Source organism: Myxocyprinus asiaticus, chromosome 14 (assembly GCF_019703515.2).
Source record: "Myxocyprinus asiaticus isolate MX2 ecotype Aquarium Trade chromosome 14, UBuf_Myxa_2, whole genome shotgun sequence".
Taxonomy (NCBI): Eukaryota; Metazoa; Chordata; class Actinopteri; order Cypriniformes; family Catostomidae; genus Myxocyprinus; species Myxocyprinus asiaticus.
In genome coordinates, this window is record NC_059357.1 from 11,563,299 (window position 1) to 11,575,720 (window position 12,422).

The window sequence follows — 12,422 nt, forward strand, 5'->3', positions numbered from 1 at the left end:
AGATTATGTGAAGTGTCACTGAATTTGCTTATGCATAAGTCCTGACAGTGTTTAGTTGTATACAGGTATGTGTCAGCGTTCACAATCCTGTACATTATCAAATTAGTTTGTTAATACTTTTTTATGATTATTTATTATCTGCACAAATATATGGCTCTTGTGTGTAAATTCATGTGTGCAGGACAAGAAAAGGCTAATTGTCCCCTCATTGAATGGGAGGATGATAATAATAAAAAAGGAAAAACAGACATTATGCTCTTTTTTTCAGTTTTAGGCTACATTATTTTGTGTAAAAAGAGAGTTCTACATTAGATTGGCATTGTTCCCTTATGTGGGTTGATATGGTCAAAGATAGACTTAAGCAGGTCTAAATATTCTTCCTCAGATTTAATAAACAAAAACCCTACATTGTATGTTTTTATTTTCAAAGGTAATCAAAGGTGTGGTGGTGGCATAGTGGGCTAAAGCACATATCTGGTAATCAGAAGGTTTCTGGTTCAATCCCCACAGCCATTACCATTGTGTCCTTGAGCAAGGCACTTAACTCCAGGTTGCTCCAGGAGGATTGTCCCTGTAATAAGTGCACTATAAGTTGCTTTGGATAAAAGCATCTGCCAAATGCATAAACGTAATCAAGACCTATTTGTTAGCTGAGGGTGTGATGTTTGTTTTTCAGCCAGATCTTAAGAAGGAATTTATAGCCAGACTCAAATGTTAATTAAAAGTACTTACATACTATTTTAATGTAAATAAATGCATAATATTAACAGTTTTATTTTTGTGTTAGGTAAGATAAATCCCCCCCCTCCCCCCCCACACACAATTGCAAACTGAATTTTGATGTATCGAATGGTGTTGCCATGGTGAGGCATTAAATTAATAGCGAAAAATGGGAAACAGGAAGTGTCACATATCTTCTGTGTGCAATGTGTCATTTAGATCAAAATTGAGATGTATGTTTGGTCTTGAGGGCTAATCACATGGGTGTGGCTATTTTGGGTCACCGTCATAGCACCACCACTTGGCAGCAGGAAGTGTGGCTCTTACAACAGACTTTAAAATCTATATTTATATTTACCCAAATTGCTTCAAAATTGTTTAGAATAATGTCAAATTCCAAATGCATGTGTCCACCTTGCATTGTTTTCCGAAAGCCACCGGGTTGAAATGGACCCATGGTGCTTGGGTCCATCATCGCTGCTTGTAGCTCTATTTCTAATTTAATTTGAATATGAATGCAGGCATCATCAGTGTTGATTCTGTATCATTTTTCCACACTTCTTTAAAATTTAGTTTCAAAATGATTTACAAGTGATTTCAGAGAGTTTAAAACATCAGTCTCAACTGCTTGTTGTGACTACGCAACTGCTGATGTCTTGGAGTACTCTTTTACTAAATACAACAGACAAACACAATTATCAGAAAGCAGCATTGTAAAGCATCAAACCAGGCAGCAGTTAATGTTACACATTTATTACACATCCAGTGCAAATGTACTAGCCTATGTATGTAAATGTAGTCAATGTGCTATATGCATTAATAATAGTAAATGTACTATTGGAATTAATGACAAAAAGATCTTAGTGCACGGTAAAGTTTTTTATGTTCAAAGTAAGATTTTTGAAAGTGTAAATAATACGTTGGAGTAAATTATGTTTTATCAACACATTCTAAAGCATTTGAAAATCTGAATTATTTGAATCTTTAAAAAAATACTGTATCTTTATTAAGTAATAGTTCACCCCCAAAAAATTTTATTCTGTCATTATTTATTCACCTTTATGTTGTTCCAAACCTGTTTTAATTTCTTTCTTCCTTGGAACATAAAATGAGCTGTAAGGCATAATATTATCCTTGGTCACCCTTCACTTTCATTGCATCTTTTTTCCATACAATGACATTTAATGGTGACTGAAACTGTCATTCCCTAACATTACGCCAAAAATCTCCTTTTGGATTCTACAGAAGACTAAGTTATATGGGTTTGGAACAACATAAGGGTGAGTAAATGATGACAGAATTTTAATTTCTTTGAAGGTAAAAATATATTTTCTGAAAATTACATTTTTGCTATCAATTTTCCTTGATATACTAGAATAGAACTTGAGTAAAAATGGAAGTAAAAGCATTTATGCAATTCTTTTTACAGCAATGTTTAAAACATTCTGCAATGGAGACTTGCTCCACTTCATCTGCCCCACAGTGGTGAGTCCAAATGCCAGACATAAAGTCCAATAGGGATTCTATCTTAGTAAGGAATGGCTTACAGTTTTAAAGACTTGGCTGTTCCTCTGAGTACCACTGTTATGATTTTAAGTCAAGGTACCAAAGCCATGGTAACCCTTCTGTACAACATTTTGTTTGACAATTTTTCTTTCTCTCACACTCAATACAGTAGTGAGCACAAAAGGCAATTATTACCAAGTGACAACTGAAATGGCGAGAACAGGAAGTTTCAGAGAAAATGCCTAAATGATTTACAGTAAAAGATACAGCAAAGGATAAAACCTGCTGACAAATCTGTGAGATCTTCATTGAAAATGTGAGGGTTTTTTTCAGTTACTGTAAATTGGGCTTAAAATTAAACATTAAAATGTCAAATTTTATTTTCTTCCCTGACAAAGTGTTATCCTTTCTAATAGTTTTCTAGAGGATCCTTTTCTATTGATCGCCTTCAAAAAGGATACAGTAGTTCACCCAAAAAATGAAAATTATGTCATTATTTATTTACCCACATGTTGTTGCAAACCTATATGACTTTCTTTCCTCTGTGGAATACAAAATGAGATCAGTCACCACTCACTTTCAATGCATCTTTTTTTCTAATGAAAGTGAATAGTGACATCTGTGTTCCGGAGTACAAGAACTTTCATTTTTGGGGGAATTATCCCTTTAACCTTTTCTGCAAAGAACTGTGATTGATGTAAAAGAGGCATAAATATGAATTTTATCAATGTAAATGGACAATCCTTATCAACTCAAGACAATTAATTAAAACAAAGTGAAACACAACCAATCGAGCTAAAACTTTAAACAGTTAAAACAGTTTTGAAAACTAATCTCCACACAGCAGAAATAATAATAAATAAATTATATATATATATATATATATGCCTTATGAATGGTGAACAAGTCTGAATGGAACCATGTACCTCCTCATTCAGGATTTCTTGACACTGGGAGTAGTTGCCCTTCTTCGCCCAGGTTCCATTGGTAAGACATTCTCTGTATACATTATCTGGAAAACACAGACACGCATACAAAATAAAAAAAATTAAGTGTGCAGCCATTGTTGTTTGATGTCTGCTTGTTGACTGATCCCCAAATGTAATTTCTAAAGTGATTTGATTTGATTTGATAAGGCAGATAATTAGCTTAAATGGTGTAATATTTTTTCTAACCATCTGCTGAATTATCTGGCACTGAATTTAATCTATTACATCATTCAAAGTTATGCAATATGACCCAAAACACAGTCAATATGTGACCTCACAGTACATGTGGGTTTGACCCTAGCGTGGATATTTAAACTTGACTATATGCTAAAAACTAGTGCCACATGAAACTGATTTACAGACTTCATTTCCCCCTCAGTCCACCATACTGAGCATTGAACAGTGACCAAACATGGCTGTAACATAAAACAACATGACAGACAACATGAAACCTAAACAAGCTTTTACTCAATTAGAAAGTAGGATTAGAAACATCTTGTGAAACATTTGTGGTCAAATCAGTCCTGGGTACAGTTGTGCAGATATAGCTGTTGAAAAGGCACTTTTTTAGGTTTATTTAGTGATTTTTGGTTTATTTTTACTTTTGCTCAACAAGGCCTATACTGAAACCTACCCAATAATAGTAATCAACCTTATACCACTTGAGCCATTGTAACAAGTAATTTCAGGTATTATTGCAGAAATTAAAAGAACAAAATACACCAGGGATATTGGCGCCAGCGTGCTCCAGATGTATATTTGAACAATCAGGCATTGCATTGTTTGGAACATTTTTAAAGACGCAACTAAATATTATTTGACTTGAAACTGTCTGAAAATAAACACAGGTTGTTTGTTAGCTTTAAACACTTGTGAGAGTGATACATCATAAAAAAAATTAAAAAAAACTTTGCTGCAGCATCATCTATTTCATACAACTTTCGTTTCCATGGAAACTGTCACAACTATTGCAACTTTGGCAATTTGTGTGAGTAAGTAGGGCAAAGATTTGTGTTGATGCGATGCTACAAGCTGATTAGAGCCCTGATTGCCCTATGGGTTTAGCATCAGCACCCATCATAACAAGAAGCAATTATGGGGGTAACAGGAACTTGCTATCCATCATTGAACTGCAATAGTAGAGATCGAAAGCATTAAAAGCACATGGTTGCTATTTCTCTTACATCGTTGTCCACACAGCTGGAGCACACAATACATTGATGAAATAAAAATGTTAAAATACAAATATGGCGAGTGTCAAGCCAAAATGCCTTTATCTGGTTTGTCAGCCAGGAATATCCCTGGAAAGTTTGAAGAGGTGCAGATATCTGGAGGACATTGGGTCTCATTTACTAATATTTGTGTACATACTTAATATACTGTATATTTATACAACAGTTAGTTCTGGTCCTGGAATCTGATTGGACGAGAGACGTTCCAAGAGCACTGATGTCTCACATCATCAGCACTCGGACAAGTTACTGTTTGTATCACTCCGCTTGTGTTCGTGGCATTCTAAACTAAAGTGTAAGAACCGCACAAATATCAAAAAGCAGCAAGATGAGTGTCTTTTTTGTCATTTTTTACTGTGACATTAAAGGTTTTAGCCAGCAGGCAGTGACAAAAGACCATTTTTATGTGTTGTGAGCCAGTTAAGTTGACTGAGTCAGTGTTGTCAGTCAGGGAGCAGTTTCTTTGAAGTTATTGGAACTGTCTCTCACTCCATAATTGTTCGGATTACTACTACACTACATTTGGGAAATAGACTTAAACTAACAGCTTTAGCAGTAAGGCTTATCACTGCTGAGAGACCCAACAGATGAAATAAGTTACATACTCAAGGTGCTAAAATAACAGAGTTTCCGCATTGGGAGGAGATTGTAAACATTCAACATCGTGAAGGAGAGAACGAACTGGCTACTGCAAAATACTCAGGGATGACCCTGCTCGGATGGCTATTTTTACACAGAGAAAATAGGATGTATTTGACAAAAATTCAATTATCTTCAGCAAGCTGACAAACACTACAGCTGAGGAATATACTAGTTAAACAGATATAACTTTACTGTTCATCTCTGCTTGGGAGTCGCAACAGACGCAGGTAATCACACATGCTTAATCGGCCTCTCTCTCTCTCTCTCTCTCTCTCTCTCTCTCTCAACACACAAACACATATAACAATAACTAGTTAGAAACAGCTCAACCCATCGTTACTAGTTCCAAAGTGATGTTTTTGAATTAGTAACAGAGGCTTGGGCGCATCTTTTGAACTAGCAATAGCAGATCCTGATCCGTGGCGTAAGAAAGTAGTTCCATGCAAAAATGCGTTTTTTTGTTTTTTTGTTTTTTTTTGTGACAGACCAAAGTTTTTCCAATTTTTTTAATGTACTTTATTTTGTTTTTATCATAACTGTCCACGCAGTGAGACGGGGCTTTGTGTAGGAAGAGGGAGTGTCAACAGGAATGGTCCAGAACGTGGGCAGGGTCCAATGGCCTCACGCGCTCCCCTCCGTGTTCTGTGGCAGCCTGTCTTCCCAGGTGCTGTGGTGAGTGTGATAGGAAGGGGGCCTGGCATCCATGACCGCCGGCCTCGACACGTGCTCACAACGCCAGATTCCCCTTTATTTTGGACAATAATTCCCACATGGACACTATATTCCCCTTTTTTCCCATGTTTAGATAGGGGCATGGGAGGAGGTGCTGCCGGGGCGACGCCTGGGTAGGGGGGAATGTGGCGTAACGGCCCGCCCCTCCCTCTCGTCATCATTGCCCCGCTTCTTAGGACTGTCCTTCAGCCAGGCTCACAACGGGAGTGGGCTGGAGATGAGGAGAGGTGCAACTTTATGAGCCTCGTTTGGGCAGCTGCTGATGAGGCAAACATGATGTGAGTGGAGCCTCATCAATGCTGCTCTAAAAATGCAGAGATTGTCTCTCCTCTGGGAGCCAGCTTCTACCTCCATGTGTGGACACACTGGTGTCCTACCATGTCCAGGAAGATAGTGGGGAGGGTACCGGCTGAGATAGATTTGCCCGGATCTGCACCCCCAGTAGCATGGATGCCGGGCTGCCCTTCCCCTCACACTCGCCGCTGCTCCAGGGAAGACAGCCGCTGTCCCTCATGCCACAAAACACCAATGGGAGTCGATTTGCGGCCTCCAGACCCCGCTCACATCCTGGACCATTCCATTGGACACTCCCCTTCCTACACAATGCCCCCTTTAACCATGAGGACACCAGATCCCCCTTTATATTTAACACCGTTTTACTTCAGAGGATAACATGGGATACTTAATATGCCACTGTTTGAACCTTGGACTTAGGATGGACACCACCGAACATCACCGAAATGACCTGCAGGTTGAACTGCAATGCACCTCGTTAATCTCTGCCTACATAACCTTTGTCTATTGATGGACTACACTCTTGAAATGGAATAAATGGACTATCATTTAATTGCCAACAAAAGCATTCATCAGCCAACTAACAAAGGACAATGCATTAATGTGAACTTCTGCAGTTAATACAAGATGGACTTCAAAGACATTAGTCATTAATTGTAAAGTAATTTTTTATTTTTATTTTATTTTTTTATTTTATTTTTTACAATGGACCGTAACACTTACTTAATTTAAAAATTTAAACCATGATTTGCACTGCACATAAATAACTAATATTGGCATTATATTCACGTTGTTTAGCCAGAGGGGAACTGGCCCCCACAGAGAGCCTGGTTTCTCCCAAGGTTATTTTTCTCCATTAACCAACATCTTATGGAGTTTTGTGTTCCTTGCCACAGTCGCCTTCAGCTTGCTTACAGGGGTTCTAAATACACTTATTATTTAATTATTTAATCTCTATACACATTTTACAATCATATTTAATCAAACTACACAATGATCACTCTAACACTTTATAGATATTACAGTTTAATTTTATGTTAATGCATGATTTCCTGTAAAGCTGCTTTGAAACGATGTATGTTGTGAAAAGTGCTATACAAATAAAAATTACTTGACTTGACCATTTCCCATTGACACCATTTTTGACCCACTATGTCTGTCTCTTGCTCACCCCACCACAATATATATTTATATTGTTTTATATATATATATATATATATATATATATATATATATATATATATATATATATATATATATATATATATAATACAAATACAATTACATGATTTCTGCATGAAAACACACAGGTGCTTAGAGGTCAGTGAATGAGACCCATTTAGAGGAAAGCTCTGCCACCATTTCTCTCTATTTTTGCTTTTCTGTGTTCTTTTCCTTATTATAAAGATAGAGGAACACCAGTATTTTCTTTGTGGCACAATGGATTTTTTTTTTGAGAGTACGTCCTGTAACTCTTCTGTCTCTTGGGAAGAACTTTAATTCTAACATAGACATAAACACGAGAAGAAAACAAAAAAACAAAAATGATCAGTAATTAGGAAGTTCCCTTCACCATGTTCCATCTGAAAGCTTTAAGATAGATCTAAACTAAAATCTAAACTTAAACTTGACTTAAACTTGAAAAATAGCAGAGGAGCCCAGAGAGAGCTCTGACACTGAAGCCTGAAACTGTAAATCAAACTCACTTAAAACTTATAAGATTTGTGAACTCAATGCAAACACTTACTGCAGGGACGAAAACTTTCGTAACCTCCATTCCCTGATGGAGGGAATGAGACGTCGTGTCGATGTAGTGACACTAGGGTCTCCCTTGGGAGCTCCAAACACCTCTGATCTTTGAGAAAGGGCCAATGGGAATTGGCGAGTGGAATTTGCATGCCACTCCCCCGGACATACGGGTATAAAAGGAGCTGGCTCACAACCACTCATTCAGGTTTTGTGCTGAGGAGCCGAGACAAGGTCCCAGCCATTTCAGCAGGTAGTTCAATGTTGTGGCACAAGGGACAAAACGTCTCGTTCCCTCCATCAGGGAATGGAGGTTACGAAAGTAACCAGGACATTCCCTATCTGTCACTCACTCGACGTTGTGTTGATGTAGTGACACTAGGGGTCCCTATACGAAATGCCACAACTAGCTGAACTGTGTTACGTGGACTGGCGGTGCGAGACGGGCAGACCATTGCGTGCCTCGTAGCCAGTGCACCTGGCCGTAACGTAACCTCCCCAACGCTCCCACGAGCATCGTATGGTCCCCTGCACCTCGGGGACAAGTCGACTGCCCAAAAAAGTGGACAGGCTACCCCAGCCGTGGCCTCTTCTCTTCTTTTTTCTCCCTAAAAAAGAGTGGAAATCGATCAACTGGGGGCCAAAGTGTCCACGTCGGGGGTGGGGGGGTCACTCCCAAGTGGAAGACACCACGGAGACCACACCCTGCCCGAAGGTGAGGTAATGTGTGGAAATACATCACATGGTCTTACCGAGTTTTGTCGGCAGTGTCGCATGTGGAAAAACCATAAACCATTTAGATGTGATGAGGTGGCGGAGTGGTTAAGGCGATGGACTGCTAATCCATTGTGCTCTGCACGCGTGGGTTCGAATCCCATCCTCGTCGAAGTGTTTACTTTCTGTTTGAAAGGAACGTGTTGAAAAGATAATGTCAATATTTAAATCAAAGCTAATTCCATCAGAGTTTATCCCTTACCTTCAGTCTATTCAGGAAAGCTATCTAGCTATACTACAAAATAGCAAGGCAACCATGTAGACGTGATGAGGTGGCCGAGTGGTTAAGGCGATGGACTGCTAATCCATTGTGCTCTGCACGCGTGGGTTCGAATCCCATCCTCGTCGAAGTGTTTACTTTCTGTTTGAAAGGAACGTGTTGAAAAGATAATGTCAATATTTAAATCAAAGCTAATTCCATCAGAGTTTATCCCTTACCTTCAGTCTATTCAGGAAAGCTATCTAGCTATACTACAAAATAGCAAGGCAGCCATGAAGACGTGATGAGGTGGCCGAGTGGTTAAGGCGATGGACTGCTAATCCATTGTGCTCTGCACGCGTGGGTTCGAATCCCATCCTCGTCGAAGTGTTTACTTTCTGTTTGAAAGGAACGTGTTGAAAAGATAATGTCAATATTTAAATCAAAGCTAATTCCATCAGAGTTTATCCCTTACCTTCAGTCTATTCAGGAAAGCTATCTAGCTATACTACAAAATAGCAAGGCAACCATGTAGACGTGATGAGGTGGCCGAGTGGTTAAGGCGATGGACTGCTAATCCATTGTGCTCTGCACGCGTGGGTTCGAATCCCATCCTCGTCGAAGTGTTTACTTTCTGTTTGAAAGGAACGTATTGAAAAGATAATGTCAATATTTAAATCAAAGCTAATTCCATCAGAGTTTATCCCTTACCTTTGGTCTATTCAGGAAAGCTATCTAGCTATACTACAAAATAGCAAGGCAACCATGTAGACATGATGAGGTGGCCGAGTGGTTAAGGCGATGGACTGCTAATCCATTGTGCTCTGCACGCGTGGGTTCGAATCCCATCCTCGTCGAAGTGTTTACTTTCTGTTTGAAAGGAACCTGTTGAAAAGATAATGTCAATATTTAAATCAAAGTTAATTCCATCAGAGTTTATTCCTTACCTTCAGTCTATTCAGGAAAGCTATCTAGCTATACTACAAAATAGCAAGGCAACCATGTAGACATGATGAGGTGGCCGAGTGGTTAAGGCGATGGACTGCTAATCTATTGTGCTCTGCACATGTACTTCTGAAACCCATCCTTGTTGATGCATTTCCTTGCTCTTTGAAAGGAACGTAATGAAAAGATAATATCAATATTGAAATCAAAGCTAATTCCATCAGAGTTTATTCCTTACCTACAATCTTTTCAGGAGAGCTATCTAACTAGACTACAAAATAACAAGACATCTATCTAAATGTGGCCAAGTGGTTATGGTGATGGATTACTAATCTGTTGTGCTCTTAACGTGTAGCTTTGAAATCCATTGTGCTCTGCACATTACAATATTTAAATCAAAGCTAATTCCATCAGAGTTTATGCCTTACCTTCAATCTATTCAGGAAAGCTATCTAACTACACTACAAAATAGCAAGGCAACTGTCTAAACATGATTTCCCTCTGAGGAAGGAAAGCCGCAACCGTAACGTTGCCATGGTCATGTTCTCGCAGTGAGGACATGACCTGTCCACGAACGCCGTCTCCGTGTGGGCAGTGCCAAAGCCCGTGAGACTGTGATCATGGCCATTGGAAGTGGAGAGATAACGACCGCAACCAGGAATTAAACACAAACAGAAAGGTTTTAACTCTTTTTTTAAAAGATTAACTCTTTTAATGGAAGAATATACTCTTTTAGGCTGCTGAAGTGCCCAGGGCTCTCTGCACTCCACCCTTGCACGAGGGGGAGAAACCGCTGTTACATGCTGTAAATCCAACAGCTTTTCGAGGTGAATGGTTCGGCAGAGTAATTCAGCTCGCTGAACACAACCGCTCGGTTCCCAAGAGAAAATCTGAATGAGTGGTTGCGAGCCAGCTCCTTTTATACCCGTATGTCTGGGGGAGTGGCATGCAAATTCCACTTGCCAATTCCCATAGGCCCTTTCTCAAAGATCAGAGGTGTTTGGGGCTCCCAAGGGTGACCCCTAGTGTCACTACATCGACACAACGTCGAGTGAGTGACAGATAGAGAACAGCCATTCCATCCCTCTCAATAACTCCCTCTTTTCTTCCCTTTTTGCTCATGGCAATATTGACTGAGCTTCTGAAGGTGAATGGCAGCTCCATAGATCACACACCAAACAGGGCGAAGCAGAACTGTTACATGGTGAGTCATCTGCCTCAGTATCCAGCCCGTTTGAACAACCATACAATTGCCAGAAGCAGATCCGATGGTGTGACAAGACAAATAGAAGATGTCCCCAGCTTGGACATTTCTGTGCTGATGAGTACTGAACAATGCAGGAAAGTAATTATTGTGACATTCTTTAAAGAGTGTAGACAAATTTGGCAAGCGGTTGTTGTGTGAAGATGATTGTTGGGGAGTAACTTACAGAAAGTAGAGATACTATGTACTTTACTACACATTTAAGTAGCGTGACAGTAGCTAAGATCTTTTTTTTTTTTTTTTAATAGTGTAGCTTTTCCAGTAACAAGCTGTTTTTTCCAACAAGTAGGAGTGTAATGGGACAAAATGCTACACTGTATTGTGCACATAACTGTGGTAATCTGTGTTGTTGTTGTTGTTGTTTTATTAGATGAATACTGCTTTAATTTTAAAAGGTAATCGTATCATCAGATCCCATGCTGAGACCAGTATCTAAAACAATAATATGCTGTCAACCAGAAATGCTGGTATTTTCTAGAAGGTAAGCTAAAAAATAAATAATTAAATAAAATAAAACAGTAAAATGTGAAATTAAACCAAGGAAAATATATGGACCATTGCTGATTGGCTGAACATACCATGGGGTCAGTACTGCCCTGTAAAGACAAAATGCAGTAACTACATATACTGAGGACATTTAAATACACACTAATACACTGATAACTACAAAAATCCGTTTACTCAAAAAAGTGAAACTTGTGCACACTGGATAAGCCAGTAAGAACACTGGAAAATGTGTTTACAGTACATGCTACTTAAAATCGGGGTAATGGACAAAAATCGACGTGTTCAAGGGCGTTTACATGATGTCACATGTCTTCGGCTTATTAAGCATAATTGGTGTAAGATCATGCATGTAAACATGCTAAATGTTAGAATTAAGTTATGAATTAAAGCAAGAGACTATGATCTGTCATTGTGAGAGACAGTTTAACCTAAATATGCTCAGATTTTGAGAAAACATAGTGAAACTATTTTATAATCCCTAGTTGTCCGGAAAATCCCAAAAATATGAAGCTTTTTTTCTCAGTTTCAGTGTTCAGTGCGTATTTTCTGCATATTGGCTTTGTAGGGAGAGGCAGCTTGGCTACTGCAGCAGAATTCAGAGAGCTCAGTGTCAAACGGTGGAGGAAAAAAATTTGTGGGACTACATACAGAACGTTGTCACAGCTCCGTTTCTCTCACATGCTCTGCTGGTGACCCATGGAGAGGGAATGTCACTTAGCATAATGAAAAAAAGACCCTGCTCAGCTGCCGCTGAACTCGCTTTCTCTACCTGTCATAAGAGCTTGCCGAAACACCGCTGAATTGCAAGCTTTGCAAAAAGCCCAGGCAATGAAAGAGTCTGTCAAGGTCAGAGAAAGAGACTGACAATGCCT

General features: G+C 39.2%; 1 protein-coding gene and 5 non-coding genes across 7 annotated transcripts in view; 5 read left to right on the top strand and 1 right to left on the bottom strand.

Moving 5' to 3' along the window:
- The window catches only part of LOC127451584 (corticotropin-releasing factor receptor 1), a 245,812-nt gene that overhangs the window by 119,207 nt on the left and 114,183 nt on the right, over nucleotides 1-12,422 (bottom strand). For both annotated transcript variants that reach the window (XM_051716370.1, XM_051716369.1), the window contains exon 6: nucleotides 3,153-3,238. In XM_051716370.1, coding sequence (XP_051572330.1) covers nucleotides 3,153-3,238 — 86 coding nt within the window. The remainder of the gene's footprint in view (nucleotides 1-3,152; nucleotides 3,239-12,422) is intronic.
- Nucleotides 8,666-8,747, top strand: trnas-gcu (transfer RNA serine (anticodon GCU)). Its single transcript has one exon. It is a non-coding gene; the product is annotated as a tRNA-Ser (tRNA).
- On the top strand, nucleotides 8,902-8,983 carry trnas-gcu (transfer RNA serine (anticodon GCU)). Its single transcript has one exon. It is a non-coding gene; the product is annotated as a tRNA-Ser (tRNA).
- trnas-gcu (transfer RNA serine (anticodon GCU)) lies at nucleotides 9,138-9,219 on the top strand. The gene has a single exon. It is a non-coding gene; the product is annotated as a tRNA-Ser (tRNA).
- On the top strand, nucleotides 9,374-9,455 carry trnas-gcu (transfer RNA serine (anticodon GCU)). Its single transcript has one exon. It is a non-coding gene; the product is annotated as a tRNA-Ser (tRNA).
- Nucleotides 9,610-9,691, top strand: trnas-gcu (transfer RNA serine (anticodon GCU)). The gene has a single exon. It is a non-coding gene; the product is annotated as a tRNA-Ser (tRNA).